At 47.6% G+C, this 26348-nt stretch overlaps 2 protein-coding genes across 2 annotated transcripts in view; one reads left to right on the forward strand and one right to left on the reverse strand.

The window, feature by feature from the left end:
- Positions 1–26348, forward strand: part of Canx (calnexin) — a 1018992-nt gene that overhangs the window by 482407 nt on the left and 510237 nt on the right. The gene's annotated exons all lie outside the window — the stretch shown is intronic.
- Positions 5628–18396, reverse strand: Grm6 (glutamate metabotropic receptor 6). Its single transcript, XM_051180774.1, has 10 exons — positions 17911–18396; positions 16031–16247; positions 15391–15526; positions 13696–13850; positions 12360–12500; positions 12071–12271; positions 10886–11031; positions 10175–10798; positions 6870–7181; positions 5628–5887 (listed from the first exon to the last, which is right to left on the reverse strand). Exons 1-10 carry the CDS (start codon positions 18394–18396, stop codon positions 5690–5692), a joined length of 2616 nt encoding a protein of 871 aa, XP_051036731.1. The 3' UTR covers positions 5628–5689.

The raw sequence follows: 26348 nt of genomic DNA on the forward strand, positions 1-26348 counted from the left end.
TGATAGTACCTAAATCAGGGCATTCCCCAATAGCCATTACCCTCTAGCCATTCCAAACCATAGTAAAGTTACACTGTCCACAGGAGTCAGGGGCGGAGCTTGATCAGTTTCAAGTGGGTTAGTCCCTACCATCCAGTTGTGGTTGGTATTCCTGGCCACTTCCCCTTTTGTGACTTGCCATCTGCCCAAATGCAATGGACATGAGACAGCCAGTTTTCAGATGCTCTGACCCATTATTGGTTCCTGGTCATTCCTCTGTACCAACTGCATTAGAGTGTATCTGACACTCCCATGTTATTGAAGTGTGCATCCAGGTCCCTGTCTAGCTTTTGTCTAGGTCTCTGAAGGTATTAATTATGTGTTCTATAAAAGCACTATATCTGTAATTTCTGTACTACTGCAAGGTTACAGTATGTACTTCATAATGAAGATGGAGGAGCCAGTGAGCTCTTTCTAGGAGAGAAGTTCCTGCTTCCTGGTTTGTGGGAGTGCTGTTTAGGAAGCTGGGCAGTCTTGTCCACTAAAGCGGTACAACTCTGTCCTCAGTTAAAGAGGGGGTAATTCTATATTTTGTCAGACTCTAGGTTGTTGCATAGACCTGGAAGCTTTAGGCACCTCAAAGCCTAAGTTCAGTTTTCAGCAAATAAAACCCACCTGTGTGGGCAGGCTGCTCATGGGAAGCGACTGAGAACATGTCCTCCATTATGCATGTAAAGGGGCATTTCAAAAGGTTACATGGCACTCCCAAGGGTGTGTCCCCACACATCCACCTGCAGTCTGACATGGCTGGACCTACAGATTGTGTATTATCCTGCAGCACCATGCTCCCTGTTCCTGACGTCTGCTTCCAGCACTATCCATGACCTGCTGGGCCCTTACTCACACAAACCCTCCCTGTCCTTTATCTTGAGTCTCTGGGAGTTTGCAAGTTCCTTTTTGTTTTGTATTGGCTTGTTTTGAGACAAAAGTCTCTGTAAGCCAGGCCTGTCCAAAACTCACTAAGTCCAGGGTGACCTCAAATTTATGGTGATCTTCCTGCCCCAGGCTCCCAAATGTATGGCTTGAGAGTCACATTTCTAAGTTTGCTGTCACCTTTTTGTTAATGACAAAAGTGCCACCTCCAGGTGGCAAGTACAGCCACCTTTATCAGTGACAGCCTAGGAGGCTGGCTGCAATCTCCTTTTCTCTGAGCTTTTCTTCCTCCGGTGTAGTTTGTAAATTGTGCTCATTCACTCATCCTTTTCTGGGGAGCAGAAAGGCAGTAAATAGCCTGTTAAATATACCTGGACCAACTTGAATGTCTTGTAGTGGTGCTTGGCTGGACAGTGGCATTATGATGTTTTATCCGATTGGCAGTGTATTGTCCCACCTTAACCAGGACAGCCATTACCTGGTTACTCTTCCATTCTTTTCTAATGTGAAGTAGCATGAACTATCTACATGGCTGATGGGACTACCTCAACATCACCTTTGCCTCCTAGTGTTCATTTTCAGGAACCTTGATGAGTGTTCTCTAGCTAGGAATGGCGGTGCAGGCTTTAATCCCAGTGCTCTGGAGGTAGGAGGTAGAGGCAGCCAGAGCTCTGAGTTTTGACAGCCAAGGGCTACATAGACAGTCTCAAAAGAAAAAAAAAAAAAGTTTCTCCCACATGCTCTCTTCTGATCTCCCTGTTTTTAGGCAAGATTTTGGGATGATGAGAAGGGTTTTCCCCACCTCTTGCTAGTCAGGTTAATTTTGAGGCAGTGCTAGGAAAAGCAATCCCTTCCATCTCTAGATTTCAAAGTCTTAATGACTGACTACTTACGTACACTACTCATGTATAAGGAGCAGTGCTTGGGACCTTTGGGGGTTACAGTTTGCAAGCCATCAATGACACATCTCCAGCAATTCTTCACACATCCCATTCACCCTCTGGGCTCCACACAGAGCAGAGATGTCTCCCAACACTGTGATACTATCTCCCGGTAACCTGTCTGTGTCTGTGGCAAAGGGTGTGCTGAACTTGCTTGCAATGTCAGTCTCCTCAGTCCCTCATCTGGACTAGGGTGACGTAAAGAGACACCTCCCTTCAGAGCTTTCCTTCATCCTGCTGAGCTGCTCAGAGGGAAGACACATCAGAAGTGCCAGTGTCATTCTCTCAGGGGAGGTTTTAGGGGTGTTCCAGCTAAAGTTTCCTCATGTTTGTGGATTCCCGCAAACAGCCACCGGAACTACCTGCCCTTTGGAGGGAAAACGCCCCTTTCAAAGTTCTCTAGTCTTCCTCTTTTGTCAGGGCTTTCTCAACTCCCGATTTTATTCCTGGGTTCCTCTCTGCTGTTTTTGCTAAGACTGCCTGGCTCTGGCAATCTTCAGTTGCATGTCTCAAAATGTCATCTTCTATATCCACTGACTGCTTTCAAAATGTCCTTCTGGTAGCTGGAGGTTAGCTCAGAAGTTACAAGGACTTGCTGCTCTTCCAGAGGACTGGAGTTAGGTTCCCAGCACCAATATCACATGGCTTACAACCACCTGTGACTCCAGCTCCAGGTGATCTGATGCTCCCAAGGAGACCGTGGTGTTGTTAACTGTGAGAAATGAATTGTCTTGGCCATCTAGTAAGTGATAGAATGGACCTAATCTCAAGTTTCCTGTTTACTATTTGTGTGTGTGTGTGTGTGTGTGTGTGTGTTGCTTGCATGTTTATGTGAGTATCTTGTACTTGCCTGGTGCCTGTGGAAACCAGGAGAGGGAGCTGGATCCCCTGGATGAAGTTACTTCATTGCCAAAGGTACTAATGAGAATTATTACCATTTCATGTCTGTCCACCTAGACTCAAAGCAGCCTCCACCTCTAAATCCCAAGAGATGGAAACTATTTAGGGAAATTTTCACATTTCAAAATAAAAACATTCAGAATAATAAAGTGTATTTCATTTTTGCTGTTGATTTCCTTTGGTTCTTGAAATGGGATGGGCGTGGGGGCAGTCTCATGTAGTTCAGGGTTGCCTTGAACCAACTGTATAGCTGAGGCTGGCTTTGAACTCTGGCTCTCCTTCCCCCAGCATGTGCCGCCATGCCAAACAGTTAAGGGTATTTCTGAAGGCCATTCATTTTATTAGATGGTGGGAGAAATTTATATACAATTGAACATCTTATTATATTTTAGAAGAAACTGCAAACATAACTAAAGAAGCAACAGGAAATTGAAGTTGAACTTTGGGGGAATGTTATATTTGTTAACTAGATTCACTCAAAAAAAGTGAAAAAGGCATATGTGCAATGGATTACTGGGGGTAAGTTCCCAAGAAGCAAGCATGCCATACGTGTGACAAAACTAGAATATGTTTGATAAAATTCTGCACTGTTGAGAAAGTATAAGCATGTTATTAATATAAAAATAATCTCTTAGATGCAAGTCTCAGCAGGTTCATGGGAAGAAAGGTTATGAAGAGGTGAGTGAAACTCGTCTCAAGGGGCAACCTTTCTCTGAGCAGCTCATGCTGGATTAAAAAAAAACTAATCATAATAAATATGGACTAAGCCTCTGATTCGGAACTCCACTTTTGCTAGCTCCTATAATATATACCAGGAGGAATAACTCAAGGGCAGGTGATGTGATAAAACCTTCAGATAATAGTGTGGCTCTTATTCCACAGGAAGAAAAAAAACATACTAGCAGAATCCCTTATAAGATTCACAAATGTGAAGGAAAAAAAGACCCACAAAACTGTATTCAAGGGTTCAGTTTGATCGGCCAGATATCTGATAATCCAAAGCTATGAAGGCGACTATGGGGATTTGCCAGTTCCCCAGTGAGCACAAAAAGGAAGAACCAAGAGAGGGAATTTCAGATGAGAAATCTCTTTTCTAAGTCATAACTTGGTCACACTGACAAATTCAGAAAGGAAAGAAACCTTGGGGGAGCTGGGCAGTGGTGGCACACACCTTTAATCCCAGCACTCGGAAACTCAGGAGACAAAGGCAGGTGGATCTCTGTGAGTTCAAGGCAGCTGGGTCTACTGAGCAAGTTCTAGGACAACCTCCAAAGCTACAGAGAAACCCTGTTTCAGAAAACCAAACAAACACACACACACACACACACAAAAAAAAAAAAAAAAAAAAAAAAAAAACCCAAAAAATAAAACCCTGTGGATGTATTAAATATAAATATATATTAAATATGGTAAGTTCCCAATAACAGAGCCTCTGTCGCTATACAAAATCAGCCGTGATATGGAGAAAACCAACAATGAAATGTGTGAGAAAGCCAAGGGAGGAAGGTGGACCTCATTGTGTATCGAGGAGTTCCCACCAGAGAACAAGGATGACTGGACAGGAAGTGAGGGCTTTGGCAGGAGGTCAGGATTCCAGTCGGCAACCTCAGCTGGGGAGGAATCCATGAAGTACCGTCAGTGGAAAACACTAGAAATCATTCTAAATCAAAGCCTGGGGGAAACCACATGGGTGCAAAAAGAAAAAAAGGTGGAGAAGCTTTCGACCAGAAGCCAAAACTCACTGCACATCAGAGAAACAAAATAGTAGCCACAGGAAAACCTTTATTCAGACCATGGCTCACTGGCCCTGGGAGAAATCAGTCACATGGACAAGGCTTTCTCAAGAGGACACATTTCACGTTTCTGGGGACTCTAACAGCCTTAGCAGGAGCCCGAGAAAGCATTCAGTGGCAAATGTGATGCTACACTTTGAACTGTGGGAAAACCGGGAACACGTGAAATGAGATAGGGGAATCTAGGTAGCAGAAACAATCTAAAGAGAAGAATGCTGAAGTATCGCACCTCAAGGTCAAAACTCGCAATGGAGCATCTGTCCATTGAAGTGAGCTCACTTTCCAAAATTGATTCTGTACCTTGAATACTAGAGAAGTCACCATAAGTTAAAACAGCTAACTCAACACATAAAAAACAAAAACAAACAGGGGAAACAAAATTCCCTAACCAAACACCAGCTCTGTAAAAGAAAGATTAGCAAAAAGTGAAAGACCATGCATGGTATTCCAGTAGCTTCCTCCACATGTCTCATGCCCACCTTTCAGAGGCCCACTACAAGAACATAGGTGGGAGAGATTTTATAGCCATCCTTGTAATTTAAAATTAAGCCTGGCATAGCTACACATACCTTTGATCCTGGCACTCAGGAGGCAGAGGCAGGTGGATCTCTGTGATTTGGAGGCCAGACCGTTCTTATATAGTGAGATCAGGACAGCCAGAGCTACATAGTGAGGCCTTTGTCTCAAGAAAAAATAACCCTCACCACAGAAACAAGACTGTTTCTGGACCCTGGATTTCATGTTGTGGTTTTCACATTCTGACAGCCTGGCCAGCCCCAAGGTTATGTTGTTGGATGAAGATAATCTCACCCTGACCTGGCAAGCCCTGGCTTCACCATGGTCATTGAATGCCTGTTCAGACAATATCAGTTTAGTCTGTCTTGAGAAAGAAACCTGGAATCGAGTATTTCCTGTTGTGTGTGGGAAGGGTGAAATGATGAGGTTGGCATGCCCAAGAAAGCGGAAGTTCAGCATGGCTCAGGGTCTGGCTCTTTCTGAAGTCATGCCCAGCCATGCTGGATGTGGTCTTCCCACATTCCCAGCCTCTGGCGGTCACTGTGGACCCTTCGCAGCTTCCACTGTGAAGCCAGGAGAAGCAAAGAAAGGGCAGAGAGCAACCTGTAGCACCCACACTCCATCCTGCTACTTGGCATCCTCTGTGTTCTCACTCTTGGGCGGGGCCGCCACCGTGGAGGTCGTCTTGAGGCTGCGCTTCCGCTTCTGCACATTCTGCTCCGGATGGAACAGAATGACGTAGGTTTTGGGCACATAGAGCATGCCGAGGGACACCGACGCACTCAGGCTCAGGGACACCGTCAGTGTGGTCGTTTGTATGTAGATCTATGAATGGAGGAAGGAAGGAGACTGGACTTAGCTATGTTTTCTCTCAACCGCGCCACCTACAGTATAGACTGGAGGTGAGTTACTTTAATCAGGTGCGCGGGAATGAGAACAAAGGAAAGTTTAGCAGGAGGAAGGCCGGACACAGTGTGGATCTGGTGTAGGCAGGAAGATGGGTGGAGTGGCACACACCGAGTGGGCTATTTATTAAGAAGGAGGAGAGTCGACTTGAGAGGAGGCTCAGTGGTAAAGGCACTTGCCATCAAGCCTGCAAACCCGAGTTGAATAGAACTAACTCCCAAAAGCTGTCCTGCAATCTACACAATTTGTACTATGGTACATGTGCATGATCCCGCACACACAACACCACACACACGACGCACATACGCACACGCACACGCACGCACGCGCACACACACACACACAGAGAGAAAGAGAGAGAGAGAGAGAGAGAGAGAGAGAGAGAGAGAGAGAGAGAGAGAGACAGAGAGAGGAGGGTTCGGGGAAAAGGTTTCCATTCCTGAAGAGCCAGAATTTATTAATGAGTAAATGAAACATGTTTTCAAATATAGAACTGAGGGGTTAGACAAAGCTTCCAAAAAGGAGTTGATAACACAGAACAAGGGCACAGGTGAAGAAACAAATGTTCTCTAGGCGTGAATATGTGACTAGAGGAAGAGCCATGCAACTGGCCAGTGGATTAAAGAGGTTAGCGACATAAACTATAGGAAGAAATTAAATGAAAAGTAAAAAGAGGAGTGGAAGGTGGGACGTTAGGCAGAGCGTTGGAAGAGTGGGTGAGTGAGTGGAGGGAGAGGAGAATGAACAGGCACAGGGCTAGTGTGAGGAGAGACAAATGAGTGCAGCCAACCCACAGTCATTCAAATGAGGCATCAGGATGGGTGGTCCAGCTCCTGGAGAACCAGCCCTTCAATAGGGGGGGGGGGGTGGGCAGAAAATATCTGCTGGGGGACCCGGTTACCTTCTCAGCTGACTGGGCTGTGCCGAAGAAGATGGGAACAAAAGCCAGCCAGATAATACAGGTGGTGTACATGGTAAAGCCGATGGGCTTGGCCTCATTGAAGGTCTCAGGCACACCTCGGGCCTTGATGGCATACACTGTACAGGTGACCATGAGCAGGAGACTGTAGCCCAGGCAACCGATGAGGGACAGGTCAGACATGTCACACTTGAGCACACCCCTGGCCTGCTCCGGGTCCACTGTCCTCTGCTCCTCATAGTCAATCACGCTGTGTGGAGGCTGGGCCCCCAGCCACGCTATCACTCCCACTACCTGTTGGAACCAACACAGTGTCAGGGACGTATTGTTTTCTAGTGATGAGTCCATTCCAGACCCCCACCTAGGTCTTCTGCAGGTCAGATTCTCTGTGATGTTCTTGGTCTATTGAGTTGCGTGTTCAGTCTTGAAAGACTCACTATGAAGAGGGATCACCTAGGGAGTGTGTTCCTACTGTGATGGGGTGGATGGAAAGGACAGTTGTGCTTGAGGCACATGTGGACCACATCAGGGCTCGGTGGGTAAGCAGCTACCCAGGACCACCCCACACTGGACTTTACCTGCAATACCATGCACCCGAACACCTTCAATGTTCTAGAACTTCCTCAGTTTCTCCATATGCATACTGGAAACCCACATAGTCTGTTATGAGGACATGATGCCATCTCAGAGGAACAGCTAATGCAGGTGCCACCAATGAGAATCAGTTCCCAAAACCATGTTCTGTCCTCACACCCATGCTACTCCATAGGTGTGACAGTACCAGCTTGCACACAACTGGCAACATGGCAAAGCTGGTTTCCAGGGGCTCTCCTTCCCTCTCCAAAGCTAGAGAACTATGAGCAGAATGCCTTAAGATTATGGGTAAATGTGCAGTGAAGCAAAATGTGGCCTCATAGGCCAGAGGCTAATGCCCAAGCCCTAACTGGAGTTTTATTTGCTTCCTAGAAACAATAGACAGACCCTAAAACAAAGGAAACTGAGGAATGGGAATCAAGATGTCTTCATAAGAGTGAGATCCAAAGGGGATGAGCCACGTGTTAGCTCAAGCTGTTCACTACTTAAGAGTGCCAGATGAAAGGGCAGATGGAGCTGAGATCTAGCAAGCTATCCAGTGCCACGCCCTCTGAGAAAGGGGTCTCAACTGAAGAGTTGCCTCCATCAAATTTGCCTGGCTGCATGTCTGTGGGGACATTATCTTGATTGCTGATAGATGCAGGAGGGCCCAGCCCACTGTGAAGGGTACCATTCCTAGGCAGATGGGTCTGGACTCTTAACGTGAACTTGGAAGCCAGCCAGTAAGCAGCATTCCTCTGTGGTTCCTGCCTCGACTTCACTCAGGACTGTGGACTATGACCTGGAAGTATCAGATGAAAAAAAAAAAAAAAAAAAAAAAAACCTCTTTCCTCACCAAGTTACTTTCAAACATGGTGTTTCTCACAGCAACAGAAGAGAAACTAGGGCAGTGCCCTTATAGTAATTTGTCCACTCAGAAGGAACACCCTTCTCCTGTGGCAGCAACTCTAGGAACTAGGGCCAAATGAAATAAACCCACCCCATCCAGGCTGGCAATGTTGGAAGCTTCTTTTAGAGTAGGGGAAATGTCACTCAAAAGAAACTAGAGCCTGAGACTGATGGCACACTGGATGATGACCAGCAGCCACAGCATACTCATCCTGGTGGCACAACCCATGTGGCTGATACAGAATCAGCAGCATCCCATACTGTAATAAGCTTTTACAAACTAAGAGAAAATGAGCCATGGATAGAAACCAACAATGCAGAGAGGAGACTCCAAGAGCCCAGTTGCACGAGTTTGTGAAGGCAAATTGAAGGAGGGATGAATGAGGCTGGGTGTGATGGCCATGCCTTTAATCCCAGCACTTAGGTAGGAGGCAGAAGCTGGTAGATCTCTGTGGGTTCCAGGCCAGCCTAGTCTACATGGTGAGTTCCAGACCTGCATAGAGAGACCCTGTCTTAAAGAAAAAAAGAAAAGAAATACCACTCCATATATTGGCAGAAACATCCAGAAACGCTGAAGACGTGGGAAATCCAGATTCATGAGGTGGGACAGATGAGTTTGAGAGGGTTGGGGAACACTGAATGTCTTGTAAGCATCTCCATACAAAGGGTGAGGGGAGTCTTGGAGCACCTTCTCAGGATGCTTGGGGCATGGTATCAGAAGAAAGATCCAGCATTTTCTAAGCATAGAGAATCCATTTGCATGAACCAAGGCCATGGGTGAAAGTGAACACAGGGCATACAAATCCAGGAAGGAGGAAGGACCCATCTGCCCAGGAAAGTGTACCTTGTCAACATGGGAAAGGCTATGCCAGCACCCAGAGAGCATGGCTGTGTGTACACTGTCACACCAGCCACCACAACCTCCCCTCAAGCCATTGCCCTTGGTTCCTGCTCCATAGAAAAATCCAGTCTGGGGAGTTCTGTCCCATACTGTAATAGCTTCACCTAAGGAGAAACCCCTGGGAACTTGGAACCCCAAATTTTTAATGTTCATTCCATCATGAGATGCTGGCCATAGCAGAATGAATGCTGCACTCCACAGTGACTATGGCCTCTAGGATACATTCTTGTCCTGTTTTCACATGTGAGTCAAGCTGTGGGAGAGCTCTTTTAACTTCAGCGTGTAACAGCATGGCTAAACAGCTGGATGCTCAGTTTTCTCTATGGATTTATCAGTGAAAATTGCTATTGTGCTCATTCCTGAAGAAAAACAGGGTGCTATGTTCTGCTGGTTGTTTGGACAGAGTCTCACTATGTCCTCTAGGCTGGCCTCAAACTCACAGAGATCCTCATGCTTCTGCCTCCCAAGTGCTGGAATTAAAGGTGTGTGCCACCACACTTGTTTATACTTTTATAAACTCAGGAACTCAAATGGAAAAAGTTGATTCTATAAAGCCCCCTTCTCTAAATGCTTTTTTTTTTTTAAGACAGGGTCTCACAATGAAGACCAGGCTGACTAAGAACTCTATGTATAGCATAGAGAGGTTTGTCTCCCAAGTGTGTGCTACTACACCTGGTTGAAAATTGCTATGTACATGAGGATGGCTTTGAACTTCTGATCCTCCTACTTCCTCCTCCAGAGTACTAGGATGCTGTGCTGGGGGATCAAACCCAGGATTTTTGCATGCTAAGAAAGTCCTCTACCAATTGAACTGCACTCGTCTCTTATTCTCTGAGTTCTAATGTGGAGAAATGTATGTACCCCTCATGCACTCACCACGTTACTGAGGAATCTGGAGACCCACCTGTAGGGAGGTGAGGCAGAAGGTGATGACTAGCTGTGATGTGGGACTGATGAACGGTGGCGGTGTGACAGAGCGTTTCCCTTGCTCAAAGATGCGGTAGATGCGGTTGGTCTTGGTGAGCAGGGCTGAGTAGCTGAGGGTAGTGCCCAAGCCAAGCAAGAGTCTTCGGGCAGCGCAGACAGCTGCACAGGGCTCAGCCACCATGAGGAAGGTGATGGTGTAGATCAGGAAGATGCCAGTGAGAAGCACATAGCTAAGCTCACGGCCAGAGGCACGGACTATGGGAGTGTCATTGTGACGCATGAAAGTGGCTATAATGGTGGTGGTGGCCATGATGCCCAGTACAGCCAGGAGAAGGGGCAGAGCGGCCCATGGTGAGGACCAGGTCAGGCGTACCACAGGTGTGGGGCGGCAGCCAGTGTGGTTGGGTGTGGGCCTCATGTGTCCTGGACAGGCCTCACATGTGAATTCATCCACCTGGAACCGGTACCCATCACAGGCTTCACAGTGCCAACAGCAGGGGACACCCTTCACCATCTTTTTCCGTTCACCAGGCCCACAGGGGAGGCTGCACTGAGAAGGGGGCATCTCATGGGGGTCGCCTAACCACTGCAGGGCTTCCATCTGGAACAGAGAGGACACAGGCTGCTGACCTTGGCCAGGAATTAAGAGCCCTTCACCTCCACCTGGAGCTTAGTCCCTGTCACTTACATCCAATCTAAGGGCCTCTGCCCACTGGCCCACAGCCTGGTACCCGCCACTGCTGGCACTGCCATTGGTTGCCTGGTACTGGAAGATGTCATAGCGCCCGGGGGCATCTCCATTCTCATTGAACATCACTGGGGTTCCTGCGCTGCCTGCAGGGAGAGGCCAGTCATGTCCAGTTACCTTTCCAGCCCCCAAAGCCATCTTTCTGGAAAGCCTCAAGTACCCGACAGGATACAGAAAGAGCTCGACAGGCTCCTGGCAGGATGCTCAGCATCACTCATTAGCAGTGAGTGTAGCTTCAGACCAGGACATTGCTGCCTCACAACAGTGAGGAGGATGTGGGGCAAAACATGCCCATCAGAGCTGGAGATGGCTCAACGGCTAAGAGCCCTTGGCTGCTCAAGCATGAGCACCTGAGCTCAGATCTTAGCACCCACTCCTGGTGCTCAGGGGTAGGGCAGGAGAATTGCTGGGTCTTGCTAGCTCTAGTTTTAGTGAGAGACCCTGCCTCAAAGGAATAAAGTGGGGAGTGTGGAGAAACCTGATGTTTCTCCACAGACAAGTGCCCAAGTATATAACACACATATACACAACTCTTACAAAACCCCAACAACAGGCATCCCAAGTATCTGGTGGAGAATGTACAATTTCATGCAGAATAATATTTAAATGTAAACACATCTCCTACAAGCCACATGCACATGGGAAATCCCTGTGGGTCTGTTCAGATACATTCCTTAGAGCCTAGATTCTATGCAAGTTCTGATGGTGTAGGGGACATGTCTGACCCATGCCTTGTGTCCCAGCAGCTCAGAGCCTGGCTGGAGCTACATTTGGAAGCCTGTAACTCAGAGTGGGCTGTGCATCTACAATATGGTACTTCCTGGGGTCTGTACTGGGCCCCAGGCCCACCACAGAGCCTGGGTCTTCTAAGCTGTGACCTGTGGGGCTTGGTAGATGGGTCAAACAGCAGTTTCCCAACATCGAAGTATGAGAATTGACTCTGCAGGTGATGCCCCCAGAGGGTTAAAAAAAAAGCAGAAGCCTACACTTGGATCAAACCTCCAGGAGTCAGTACTGGTATCTTCTCTTCCATTCTGCCTTTTTCCACTCTGAGTTGTCCCAGTAGCTGCAGATCAACCTACGGAAGCTGGCTTCCCCACACTGTGGGCCCAGGCACCCACTCACCATTGAAGCGGACAGCTCGGATATAGTTCAGCAGTGTACGGCCATCAGTCGGCTCCATGGCTGGGCATAGACCTGTGTGCCCTGGGCAGAGTGCTTGGTGCATGCTGTGAAGTGCATGGGCGATGGCATACACGGCATCTATCACGAACTGCACCTTCCCCTCCTGCTCATAGGTGGAATCTTGGCCGATGCGTTCCTCGCCTGTCCTAGGAGGTTCAGAGGAAGTGTGCCTGGCCCCCTAGAACTCCCATCCTCTCCCATCATCCTCCCCATCTCAGGCGGTGCTCACCTGTGCATTTTCGGGTGGAATCATCTGACTGGCTGCCTGAGCTAGTTAGTTTGCAGTTAAAATTCTCTTCCCAGAACTCGGCAAACCAGATGTTTCTGCGGTTGTTCTCCAGGGAACGAGTCATGAAGTACTGATCAAATCCTAAGAGGTAGGAGGAAGGTGACCTTCTGAACCAGATGTGCTTCTCTCATGTCCCTTTGTCACTGGCCAACTTTCTTTCCAGGGATGGCCCTGTGACCAAGTCCTGGATTCTAAAGGTAGAGAGCGAGTGTGGGAATGGGGGATTCCCCAGAGCAAGCTGACCAGCAGGACTAATCATATTGGTGATCTCTGAGTAGGACTGAGAGACCCTACCTGCATGAATAAGGTGGAAAAATAATTGAGGATGATTCCTGACATCAACCTCAGGTTTTCACATGTGCACACATCATACATGTGCATCATGTACCCACCCCACACATACATGTGCATCATGTACCCACCCACACTCATAAAAATGGAAAAAAAAAAAATAGGTGAAGATACATGGGAGCTCCAGGGTCGAATTTGCATTCCTAAAGGATTTATCACTGCCTTTTCTGTTCCCAGTAGGGTGTTGCTATGGCTACGTAATAAACAGGACTTCACTATCCATCTTGTGACCATGAGGCCAGAGGCACAAAAGAAACAAAGCTTTAGAAAAGAAAGGCAAGCAGACTCTAAGCTTTGCACACCACTGACTGCTGCTCTACACCTGACTCCACCCACTTCCAGACCTCTTCCAATGAAATGTCTTGATGCTAAAACTCTGCCCAGCCCACTTTTCCCACTTGGCATCCCTTTAGCCTTTCAGCTAAAAGAAAGGGTGCAAAGGTGAACACCCCACAAAAGATGAGACCTGTGGGAGACGGAGCTCCTCTACTGGGTCCCTGAAGCATGTCATCAAGGCTGTATTTTCAGTTCAGTATTCAGAGAAATGGGCAAGCCCCTCACAAAGTAAACCCTCACAGGTGGGAAGGGAGCTGAAGGGGTACAAACAAGCTAGGCCTTGCCTCATCACTGGGATCATCAGGATAGTATATTCCACATCCTTGGTTTCTCTCTCCCCAACCTTTCCAATCTAAATTACCTTTTGTAAAATCCAAACTACATGCATGGGATTTTAAAAACAACAGTAAAACACTAGGGGGTGTTTGCCCTACACGCTGAGCTGAGCGTCCTTTCCTTCGTATGCCTCATTCAAACACTGCTTGCTGTGATATAACCAGAGTATCTGCGACTCCTAGAAGAGAGTGGTACCTGTTGTACAAACATGGAGATGAGCATCCCAAAGAGAATGAGTGGGGTGGGGACTTACCATCAATGGAAGCCCTTTTGGGTAAGATAGTGATGGCCCCCACAGCCACCTCCTCTAGGTTCAAGATGGGGGAGATCTTGGATCCCCAGCTGTCTGATCCAACCCAAAGGAAGTGGCCAGTCAGGTTGGCCTGACGTGCTGCCTCCAAGACCCTCCTGGTAGGAACAGAGCTAGAGGTGAGTCACAACCTAGAATCTTTATCTAATTTGTCTTGCTTGGCCACCTCCCATCCTATATTCCTCCATCCTTCTCCACATCGATCATCAGGGCTCTACCCTGTGTGTGTGTGTTGGATTGTATGGTATGTACATGCGTTCGTGTGTGGTGGCCAGAAGTCAACTTTAGGTGTCATTTCTCAGATCCCATATCTGTCTGTCTGTCTGTCTGTCTGTCTATTTGATACAAGATCTCATTAGTGGCCTAGAGCTTGCTGATTTAGGTAGGCTGGCTGGCTAAGCAGCCCCAGAGATCCTCCCCAGCCTGGGATTATAAGCAGCATGCCATTGGGGATTAAACTCAGGTCTTCATGCCTGTGTAGAAGGCGCTTAGCTGACTGAGCCATCTTCCTGGTCCTCTGTCCACTCTAATCCACTCCACACTGGCCCTTGGCTGATGCTATGGTTTGGATTTGGTTTGAGTGATTCTATCTGGTGGAAGCTTGGACCTCAGTGTAAACACTGGGAGGTGATGTAGCCCTTAAGAAATGGGGCCCCTAAAGCCAGCCCTGACACTGAATAATTTTAATCCCAGCACTCAGGAAGCCAGCCTGGTGTACATAGCAAGTTCAGGGATACATAGTGAGACCCTGTCTCAAAAAAAAAAAAAAAAAAAATGGAGGGCTAGTCCGCTAGTCCAAGGTTATTGGATCACTGAGACATTGCTTCTGCCTTCTGAAGGGGTGAGGCCGTTCTGTGAAAAATGAGTAACAATAAAAGAGTGAGCCCAAGCTGGGTGTTGGTGGCACACACCGTTAATCCCAGCACTCAGGAGGCAAAGGCAGGTGGATCTCTGTGTGTTCGAGGCCTGCATGGTCTACAGAGCTAGTTCCAGGACAGGCTCCAAAACAATACAGAGAAACCCTGTCCCCCCCCCCAAAAAAAGAGAGAGAGTGAGCCCAGCCCCTCTTCTTTTCTGACATTCTGTCTCACAGTGCACTCTCTACTCCCTCCTCTCTCCCTCCTCCCACAATGACAGTTGTCAAAAATGCATTGCAAACTGGAGCGTCAGCAGAGCTGGTGTCATGCTACCTCCAAAACTGTATGTTAAAAATGTCTTCTCTTGGCCATTTTGTTATAGTAAGAACAATGGATTAGTGCAAAGAGCTCTTTTGGGGAACTCAGAAGCCATTCCACCCACAAATGTCTCCGCCAGTGTCAATGCCCAACTTCCTGGGCTGGAAAAGAGCCTTAGCTGGCTTTGAACAATTTAGGTTTCAGGGTTGACTGGGACTGTGTCCCTCACGATACATTTTCTGCTCTTGGGTCTGCCTACCAGTTCCCTCTCCCACAGTGATCAATAAAAATAGCCATGTTTCCCTGTGGCATCTCTAGCCAGTCAGGCCCGACTCACACCCTGAACACGAAGACTCCAAATAGCAGCAGGAAGAGCTTGCAGAGAGGAAGAGAGTGGGAAAGGACAAGACCTCACGAGAAGAGCTTCAAAGAGCATGGTGACTGAGTGTGTCTCCAGTCCCACCTGATGTCGTCCTCATTGGCAAAAATGATGATGCCCCGAGCGTTGGGTGTCTCCATGAGTCTCCGGATCACTTTGTGGAATTCTCCTGGCTTTGGCTCTCTCGGAATCTTTATTGACTGGGCAATACAGACACCTCCTGGATGTTGGGGAAACCAAAGTGAATTATTGTCTCACCTACCCTCACACATACCACTTCTGTGACTGTGTAGAGCCTAAATGACGAGTTTGGAAGATGGAGATCTTGTCTGGACGCTACCTAAGCATGTCCCGAGTCTCTTAAAGCAGTGATTCTCAAAATGTGGGTCTCAACCCCTCCAGGGTTCTCCTAAGGCCATCAGAAAACACAGATATTTACATTACAATTCATAATCGTAGCAAAATTACAGTTATGAAGTAGAAATGAAAGTAATTTCATGGTTGGGGGTCACCCACAACATGAGGAACTGTATTACAGGTTTGCAGCATTAGAAAAGTTGAGAACCACTGCTTTAAAGGAATCTTACCCACCTGAAGTACCATTCTGGCTTGCCACAGGGACCACCCTCACCCCACCCCTGACCGTGTCCCAAGCAGTGGTTCCTGGTTCTCCCCCTCATTAACTGTTTGTTGCCTGGGACCTCCATCCCAACTCCCCACTCACCAGCCTCCCGGGAGATCTGCACAAAGGCCTCAACCCCACTCTCGCCATAGTTGCCTTCAGAAGCCAGTGTAGACACGTAGTTCCATCCCAATGCCCTCACAATGTCCACCATGGCCTGAGCCTGGTAGGAGTCAGGGGGTACCACCCGGGAGAAGAAGTCATAGCGCGTAGAATCACTGAGCTCTGGGGCTGTAGAGGCATAGCTGATCTGGGGTATCTGAAGCAAGAAGGACAGACAACTAGGCTGTGGCTGGAGGCTCCATAGACCAGGGAGGCAATGGGGACTCAAGACAAAATAGGCCACAGACAAGTTGGGAATATCTCTGGGGGAACAGTAGGGGCCTGGGACTCAGATGAGGCATGGAAGGTTTCAGGGAGGGGGTAGTTGGAGGTCAACTGGAGGGGCCACACAAACAAACTAGAAGTATGGGATGAGTGGGCTGTCTGTGAACCGATCTGATGACCAGACAGTTAGAAGGGCTTATCAAGGTCACCAGTGACGTTTGCACAGGCTGGAAGCCAAATGAAGATACTGGAGCTTAGGAAAAGTGTGCCCTGGTCTGGGAAGAGGGTGTTCTGTTGACCCTGTTTCCCAGAGGAAGAAGCAGTCTTGTTCAGTGGCAACCCCCTGCTAGGGTCAGAGCTAACCAGAGCTGGGGAGGAGGGGAGTGGCGGGCTGGACAGTCTAGTGGAAAGGCTTGTTTGAAACTAAGTTTCATCTATAACCGTTAGAGAGATTAGTAGCAGGGATGATGGGCTGAATGGTGTGTTACAGGAAAGTGGACCCAGGTACGAAAAGATGGAGCGCAGAACTGAGAAAACAAGACAAGGAGACTGAGAGGCTTGGGAGGGAAGCAGATATGAGCCTGAGGGAGGTAAAGAGGGACCAGCAGGTCTGGCAGGGAGTCTTGTGAGAGGGCAATTCTGGGGCTATTTGAAGGAGAGTGTGTTGGCTGTACAGGAAAGGGGAGTGGAAGAGTGAAGGAAAGAAGGAAGGTAGGAGGAAGGGAAGAAGGAGGGATGAGGCTTAACTGGAGAGGGTGGGGAGACAGAAGACAATAAACAAGAATGCAAAAATCAGAGAAAAGAGAACCAAGAAAGGCCTACTCACTGCAGTAGAATTGAAGTCCTCTTCGGGTACAGTAAACCCCACCCAGCATCCCCAGGGTGACTACTGTAGAAAACCCCAAGGTCTAATGCCAGAGCTGCCCCCCTTTCCTGGGTCCTAAGGCCCCCCAATCGCTGCACCTCAGACTGCAAAGAACACAGTGCCCCCTCATGGATGAAGACTCAGAGCCTGGCTGATAAGCAGTAGAGCAAGGGGAGGGAACTCAGGCTTTAAGCCCCCCCGCCCCCCCAACACACCAGAAGGGGTTAAAGGCAAGCATTTTGAAACGGAATTTAAATGGTGATCAAAAAAAATTTTTTTTTTTAAAGAAGAAGAGCAGTGGCACATTACCCCACCACCACCACCACCACCACCAGAACTCTCTCTTTACCCACTAGGGTAACTCAGGGCCACTTCCAAGGGTTCTGAAGAAGAGCCTAGTTCGCGTGAAATCTCGGGGCGGGCTCGGGGGCTGGAGCACCTTGCAAGGTTGTGCAGGGTGTCAGCAGAACCTGAATGAGTGGGCTAGTGGGGACTGAGGTCCAATTTGCCCTTAGTCTGGTTCGGGTCACAGAGTGCTGGGGGAAGAGACAACCTTCACTGAAAGATGCCAGTTTAGGCCAGCCAGGCGGCTGAGTTAACAGACAAGCCAAGCTGGGAAAGTTGAACTGTCCCAGTGGACCAACGCTTTTTAATCTGGATGAGCTGGAGCGCTCTAAATAGTTAAGGTGTCAGCCGCCTGGGAGCACGAGTGGCAGATGCGGGCTCTCACCGCAAACAGGCGCAGGACGTTGGCGACCATGATGGATACGGAGCTAGCCGAGGCGCCCACTACGGCCACCACGCGCTCTGGGGGTGCGGCGCGAAGCGGGGGGACGCCCCCGGGGCAGAGCACTCTGGCCTCGTCTCCGTCGCCGCGGCCACGGATGAGCGCTTGTACGAAGCTCAGCGCCTGCTCCAGCGCGTAGGTGTCCCGGGAGCAGGTGTCGAGCAGCCGCGCGCCCAGACGCACGCCAGGCAGCAGCTCTGGGTCGGCATTGACGCGGTCCAGCGCATAGAGCATCGCCTCCAGTCGGTGCACGCCCTGCTCCTTCTTCAGCGCCCCGCATGCACGCCCTGCCGCTCCCCGCGCGTGCACCGGGAATAGACCGCCCAGCGTCAGGCCGCCCGCCAGGCGCACGGAGCCCGCACCGCGCGACACGCCTGCCTGCGACAGCCACCAGGACAGCGACAGCAGTAGCACCCGCAGCCGTGCCATTTGCTCGCGGGATGCGGGAACGGAAGACGCCGGGACGTCCTCAGAGCCGGCCGGCTCAGTTGCCACCCTGTATTCGTTGCTACCTCGGCAATCTGACCAGACACCGGGTGCGCAGAGAAAGTTGGTAACTCGGTGACTCGACCTCAGGCAACTCTGCTAGCTCTTCCAAACCTCCACAGGGCTGCTTTCAAGCCTCCCTGAAATTGTCGCCTCCCGACGTTAGACCACTTCCGCCCTGTCCCCTCTCTCCACAGTTTCGGCACCTCTATCTCTGGACCCACCCCAGGGCACTCCAGGCTCCCTCCCCAGTGGTGCTCACCGGAGCCAACCTCTGGACAGTAGGACGAGTCTGCGACTGCTGTAAAACCAGGGCTCCAGCATAGAGGATTTAAGGATTCTGGGGAGGGGTGAGGGAGAGAGCAGAGATCCCTTGCAAGTGGAGGAAGGGCTCTCTTTCCTCTCTCCCTCTCTGGCTCTCCTGGGTCTGTTTTTCCCCTAGGCTGGCTTTAGATTGTGTCTGAACCAGATTGGTTATCTGAGTTTCGGGGTACAAACCTGGTTTCTGGCAACACCAATAGTCTTGGCTACTCATCCACAATATGCCAGTTAAAAAGACAGATAATAGTGAAAATCGGAGAAAAGAGATTTACATAATGTGTCTGGCCACAACGAGAAGAGGAACAAAGAGATTCAGTGACATCCCCCTCTTGCTCGGCTGATCTTCAGAAACTGGGGTTTAAAAAGAAAGAGACACGAACTATTAAGTCGTTCTGGTCACTGGGCTCCAGTCTCTCCTGCAAGATGGTCCGACAAGTTGTGAAACTGCACTAACACATCTGGTCCTGGGAGGCAAGATGCACCAGGCTTCAGTCTTTGGCTTTTCCTAGACCCCTGGGGAATTTTAGTTCTTCAGGGTCTGGTAGCAGAAGGAAGAGCACACAGGTGTCTCTAGAACACCCTCTCCTTGACAAGAACTTGCAGACACCCTGACACTGTCCTCTTTTCTTTCTGTCTGTGTTCTTGATTTCTCTGCCTAGCTATCTGTTCTCCAAACATCTCTTATTCTACTGTCTCCCCACCAACCCCTATACCCTAGGAGTCTCCTTGTTTCGTCCTCTTTTTGTCTTTCTTCCTCCTATGTTCTGTCCACTGAACCTTTTCCCTTTTAAACTAATATGCAGCTGGGTTATGTTAGCAACTAGATTTGCATTCAGAGTGGTGTAAAACCACCAACCCGCCCATTAGTGTTGGAGGGAGGAAGGGCAGGGCTAGTTGACCCCATGGCTCCCATCTGGGTTGTTGGGAGCCCTGAGCTCTTCCCCAGGTCATTCCTAAAAGCTGCCCAGTTCTCTGGAGCTGACTAGCACTGCGAAGCTGCTTATCTCATTTCATGGTTGGAGCACAGTGAGGGAGTTTGGTTCAAAGATACTTTCCCATCATTGCCAACAGAGGACAGGATTGAGCTCTCTGAAGCTGGACAGCAAAGGCATCTTGGAGACAGATGCTGAGCCCCAGCCTCTGGGGATTAGTGGGCTCATCAAAGTGGGGCCTGAGCCAGCTTGAACTCCATTAGGGCAGATTAGAGTGGCAGCAGAGTCTGGGCAAGGCAGGTGGAGAGAGCAAGCAGCAGAAAGATGTCACCATTCTCTGAATTCTCTTACCACATTAAGTGTTTCACTCTCTTCTGTGGTAGAAGCCAGCTTGGTGGGGCTAATCAGAGTGGGTGACACTGCAAATGACTATCCAAGCAGTGTGAGTGTGTGTGTGTGTGTGTGTGTGTGTGTGTGTGTGTGTGTGTGTACATATCAACTACTCCACACATCTAACGACCAGGTGTTTTTTCTTATAGAATGGACTATATGTATTTGAGGGTTCAATGAATGGGTGGTGTCAAAGCTTATGATCTCTGGACTAGGAGTGCTGTAAATTGTTCACTTTCTCACTTTTAGGGAACACATAGGCAGGAGAATTGGTGCATCCATCACTGTCTCTAGCACGAGGATGTTGAAAGCATGGCATCTGCCTCTGAGGATGTCCATCTAAGCCTCAATGTCCTGCATGGATTAGTGCGGAGCATGTGCAACCAAACAATCCCATACTGGTTATGTTTCTCATTGCTATGACAAAATAACTGACAAAAACTAGTGATGCAAGTAAAGGGTTATTCTGTCTCACAGTTTGAGGGAACACAGTCCCATATGGCAGGAAGATGTGCCAGAAGGAGAGTGTGGTGGCTACTCACATTGCATCCACAGTCAGGAAGAAAAGAGAGATGAATTCTGGTGCTTCCAGACAGCTTATTTCCTTTCAAGTTGTATTCAGTAATAGTGCCATACACAATCAGTGTGCATCTTCCTTCCTCAGCTTAACTGGAAAGTCCCTCACAGTTACACTCAGAAATGTGTCTCCCGGGTGATTCCAAGTCTATTAAGAAAACAGGGAGCACTAACCACCACCACGTCCCTCATCCCACTGCTGATTTGTCTGCTTGTCCCTGCACTAGTCTCCTCTGCCAATCCCAAGGTAGAACTCTCTGTGGCAGCAGGGTGTGCTGTTTAGAACACTCTGTCACCAGCACTCATTGTCACCTCACCTCTGCAAGCTTCTTTACTCCAGCTTTGCACTATCAAAAATGCTCTTCAGGACAATTGCCACATGAATTCCCCTGCGCAAAGACTGGACTTGTCAGCTATGAGCACCACTGTGTGCTGCCACCCCAGGGTAGCCTGGTGGTAACCAGGGAAAATAGCTCACCAAGAGTGAAGCATCATATAAATGGAGTTTTAAAATGTAGTGTGCTCACAACACTAGTCAACCACAAGTCCTAGTACTAGAAAACCACAAAGAAGAATGAAATGTCATTTGCAGCAAAATGTCCGGAACCAGAGGACATCACATGAAGTGAAATAAGCCAAGTGGAGACGCACATTGCATGATACGCTCATGGAAAACGGCTTTGAAGTGGAAAAGAGCCAGTAGGGTTGGAGATGAATGGGCAGGGTAGACTAATATATGCAGCACATGTGAACAAAAATGTCACGGGTTCCATTTACTAATATTTGCTAACAATTTTAAGATTTTGTTACCTCAAACATTTAACTTTTTGGGTGATCAAACATTTTAAATCCATTGCCTTAGCAAACTTTGAATTTCTGATACTTAGTACACAGCTACTTTCACTATTCTGTGCAATTGATCAAGGGTGTGTGTGTGTGTGTGATGACTATTCCTCTTACTTTACCAAGTCTGTGTGTGCTCTGACTGCCATCACTTCATTTCCCCCATCCATTTCCCCCAAGGGAGAAAATGTACTATATAATAAAGTCTAATTTGTTTGTTTGTTTGTTTGTTTGTTTGAGACAGAGTTTCTCTGTGTAGCTTTGGAGCCTGTCTTGAAAGTACTCTGTAGACCAGGCTGGCCTCGAATTCACAGAGGCCTCTGTCTCCTAAGTGCTGGGATTAAAGATGTATGCCACCACACCACCCTGCTAATAAAAGTCTAATGTGTTGATGAGAAAAATACAGGCTGGAGCTACATTTAAAAAGAGACCCTGCATGAAGTGACATGTCCAGCCCCCAGCTTCATCTCCTAGTTATACCTGGCAAAACAGTGACTTCCCAGTTGGACTCCAGCAGGGAATGATGTCTGGTGGGGACAACCCAATCACGGGCCACAGGACCCCTGGCAGGTTCAAGAAAATTGCTTGGATTCACTGAAGAAAAGAGTTTTGCAAACCATGGATGAAACGTTGAGGGTCTGCCCAACGATGTCTTGATATTCTTGATAGGTGACTTGTGCCTTAGATGCTGGGCTGCCTTACAAAATGGCACAGACTGGTGGGTCAACAACAGAAATTTGTTTTCCCACAGTCCTGGAGGCTGGTGGGCCAGGTCCTGTGAGAGCTGTCCCAGGCTTGTAGATGATGGCCTTCTTGTGGTCCATTGTTGTGCACATGTACAGCCATCTCTCACATTCTCTTCTTATAGGCCAACAGCTCTATCAGATGGGAGCTGCAGTTACTGAATCTTGATGGTCAACTTGAGCTGATGGAGAGATACTTGTGAAGTGCATAGCTGGTGGTGCCTGTGAAAATGCTTCCAGAAGGACAGCAGCTAAGTCCAAAGACACTGCTTTGAATGTGGGCAGAAGCAACAGAGAGAAAGCCGACCTGCTCACACAAGCTCCACTCTTCTCAGCAACCATGTCTACGGCCACTCCAGCCATGGACATCAGGTTCAGCACTGTCATCTTCAGTTTTCCCATGGTGACTTTCCTGTGTACATGAAGTTAAAGTTCAGGTTTCCATTTGCTTTTTCCCAATGGTGCTGAGCATCTTTCATGTGTACTTGCCTATTTGTATATCTTCTTTCAAGAGATGACTATTCAAACCTGTTGTCACTTTTTAAGTGTGGGTATCTGCCTTCTGGTTGAATCATAAGTCTTGGACTTATTAGACATATGACTTGCAAAGATTTTTGTTTCAGTCTGTGGGTTTTCTGTTTACTTTCTTCAAAATGCACAACATTTTAATTGGCTGAAATTTGATCTGCATTTTTCTTTTATTGTTTGTATTTGGGTATCACATCTAAGATCTCACAAGAAATTCCAAGGTCATGAAGATTTATACCTGTCCTGGCTAGTTCTTTTATTTTTTTATTTTTGTCAATTTGATACAAGTTCCCAGTCCTCTGGTAAGAGGGAAACTCAATTGAGAAAATGTTCCCACCAGATTGGCCTTCAGGACATTTTCTTGGTTAATGGATGCTGTGGAAGGGCCCATAGTAATGGGAGATATCACCTCTGGTCAAGTGGTCCTAGGGTCTACAAGAAAGCAGGTTGAGCTACCCACAAGAATCAAGCCAGTAAGTATGTTCCTTCATGGCCTCTGCATCAGTTCCTGATCAAGTTCCTGCTCTGACTTCACTGATGGAATGTGACCTGAGAGTTTAAAAGCTGAAGCCAACCCTTTCCTCCTCAAGTTTCTTTTGGTCACAGTGACTTATCACAGCAATAGAAACCCTAACTAAGATACTACCTATGTTTTATTCTTAGTGTTTATTAGCTCTAACATTTAGATCTTTGATCCATGTTGAGGGAAGTTTTGAGTATAGTAAGAGGTTGGCCCAACTTCAATAGTGGCTATCCAGTTGCATACACAGGAAGCTCCCATGGTGGCAGAAACGTGACTGAAGAGTATGGTAAAACAATGTTCATGTCTGGCAGCTAGAAAGAACAGCTGGAGGCCAGGTGAAAACAAATAACAACAATATCAAGAAATAAGAACAGGCATTCTTGTTGAAAATTCATGTGTAAAACTCTAGAAGGAAAACAATTTCAAAAATGAGGAGGATCAAATTAAAACAAACCACTAAGCCATAAACAGATCAGGAAGCCGGACAAGAAACTTATTAAAAAAATAAATAATCTAGCAGGCTCTTGCTTAGTGGTAGAGTGCCTGCCTAACATGCACAAGGCCTTGGGTTCCATCTCAGTATTTTTCAGAGAACAGGCAGATATGGTGAGCTAAGGGGGAGAAGAGATAAAGGGACACCAAAAACAGCTTTCCTTTCTCAGATTGTACTGCTGTCTGTGTCAGTTCACCACATGGAGGTGCTCTCACTGAGAATAGAAAATATTTGTGTGAAGCCCTCAATGGAACACCAAGCTAACCCATAATACTCAACTGTGTTACTAAGGAATTTCCCTGTTTACAACATGTGGAGAAGATGACAACATACATCATGAAATTAATACAGAGGTAGAATATAAAATGAAATAATGTTCAGGCCAAACTAAGAAGTAGAGAGAGACAGAAAGACCCAGTCCAACATTTGCAAACTAATAGAGGCAAACCTGTCACAGCCGGTCTTGTTTGAACCAGAAATGTGCTTCATCGGATTAACGATTTAGGAAATGTATTTCTGTAATTCACTACATTAACAGATTAAAGGCAAAAACATGATTATCTAAATGGATGCAGAAGAAGCATTTGGGACTATCTACTTTTCATTCATGATTTAAAAATCTAGCCATCTGGGGATCTTCTTTAGCTCAACAAAAACTATCTGCTAAAAGCCTACAGAAAGTCCCACACCCAGTGTGGAGTCAAAATAATCCTTATGTTAAAGTGGTATGTTTTAGTGTGTATGTTGAATGTTTTGTCTGTTGTTAGACTGGTGGTTTGGTGGGGCTGGTGTTTGTTTGGATCTGGGTAGCTTTTTTCCTTCTGGCATACTTTGACAAGAATAGAAGGAAGAATTTTACAGCATTTGGTGGTCTTCTAATGATGAAATTCTTCCACTTTGGTTCAGCAGAAGTCCTTCATGTTGATTCCTGGGGGACTATAATACAACCTTTTCTTCTGGCTTTCTTCCTTCCAGGCTCTGTTTTTGTCTTATGGGCCCCCTGTTGTGGACTTCTTAAAGGGCTCTTTGTGTTAACTGCAATCAAGGGTACATAATTTGTGTCTAATTACAGTTGAATTGTTATTCTTCAGAATCTTTACAGTGGACAAAGACGGGGTCAAAATTTTCTAAAAAGAGCTAAAAATTTCAAATACTCAAATAATGAATACATTTTATTTCTACTTTTTTGCTTTTCCTGAAAATCTGGGCTGCCAGTGGCGGTAATAGCTAATATGGCAGTTTATTTGCCTGAAGTATGAGCCCGCAATGAAAAATTGTGTATATTGTTTCTTTTGTAGGCTACAAAAAACATTTTCAATAAGAATGAAAAGGGACAGGTCTCTCTCCATCTAAAAACCAAGCAACCAGAGCCTCATTCTTCTACATTTTTAATGCACACTCACTTTGCCCTTTTTGGAAGTATTACCACTGTAATTATGAATGAAACGTGCATAAAAGCCTGGGTGGTGGTGGCAACTGGACGGTTGATTGATATTTAGCCTTTTTAGACGCCTGTCTCACACTGCAGCATGCAGCACAGGACAGGGTGTCGCGGTGCCTTCTGGGAAATGTAGTCCATAATGGAAATCAGCTTGCTCGCGCGCACGCGCAGTTGAGCCTAGTATGGTTCCCTGGCTGGGCTTACTAGGCTTGCAGGCAGAGCGGGCGCGGCTGGAGCCCGCCGGGTAGGGTTGCGAGCCCGGCGAGAGCGCTCAGAGGCCTCGGTGTCAGGTGCAGGCCCTTGGTCCTGACTCCCAGTCGCTCCGGACCCGCGGCCCGAATAGCGATCAAGGAAGCCGCCGGCTTCAGGTTTGCGAGTCAGGGTGGCCTTGAGCACAGTCCCTGCCCGTTTACCATTCCGCAGCAGAAACTTTGTTTATTCGTTCCTATCAGTCTTCGGTGTTGGAAATGTCTTAAAGTGAACCCCACATCCCGTATTCTTTTTAGGTGAAGTTCTGTTCCTTTGCTCTAACTATTGGAAAGGAGTGGAAGGATGCTGGTCATGGAACCTAGGACTTGTTACTATTATGCCCTCTTAAATTTAAATTCAATTTCGTCTAGTGATGCTGTTTCTCGAGCGTGTGGGTTGGGGGAGGTTGTGGGGGGTGTTCTTGTTAATTTAAGAGACTTTGGTAATTGTTATGACCAGAGGCAAACGCCCACTTGGATGAGAGGACTCATTTCTAGCTTGTGGATTCTGAAAAGGGTATGCCTTCTGCAGTCACTTCTTTTACTTGCAGATGTGTGGAATATTTATGCCTTCTCTTACCTCCATGAGTTGCACGCCATGGTGCCTTTTATCTTGCTAATGAACTCAATAGCTGTGACTGTTTGGTTCAGTTGCCTTTACTCATAATTTCTAGTGAAAAGGCCACAGGCTTAATGACAAGGTGAGCTTGTTGGCTACTTCTGTCTTGGGTTGCCATCACAAGATGTGCTTTTTGCTTGCTTCTGGCTTTGGTGGTCATGCCCAGGTTCTGTCTAGCTTGGGGAGGCTGGGCTGTGCAGATGCCCAGCAGGTGGTCTCTAACCTGGTCTGGCCCAGT

This window comes from Phodopus roborovskii, unplaced genomic scaffold (assembly GCF_943737965.1).
Source record: "Phodopus roborovskii unplaced genomic scaffold, PHOROB, whole genome shotgun sequence".
Taxonomy (NCBI): Eukaryota; Metazoa; Chordata; class Mammalia; order Rodentia; family Cricetidae; genus Phodopus; species Phodopus roborovskii.

What these genes read in the sequence shown, in the direction of transcription:
- Grm6 (XM_051180774.1), bottom strand. Translation starts at nt 18,396, where the DNA reads ATGGCACGGCTGCGGGTGCTACTGCTGTCGCTGTCCTGGTGGCTGTCG. An exon ending in CAAAAGGGCTTCCATTGATG is followed by an intron (nt 12,501 to 13,695) that starts GTAAGTCCCCAC and finishes CCTACCTCTTAG; the next exon opens with GATTTGATCAGTACTTCATG. An exon ending in CCGAGCTGTCCGCTTCAATG is followed by an intron (nt 11,032 to 12,070) that starts GTGAGTGGGTGC and finishes CTCTCCCTGCAG; the next exon opens with GCAGCGCAGGAACCCCAGTG.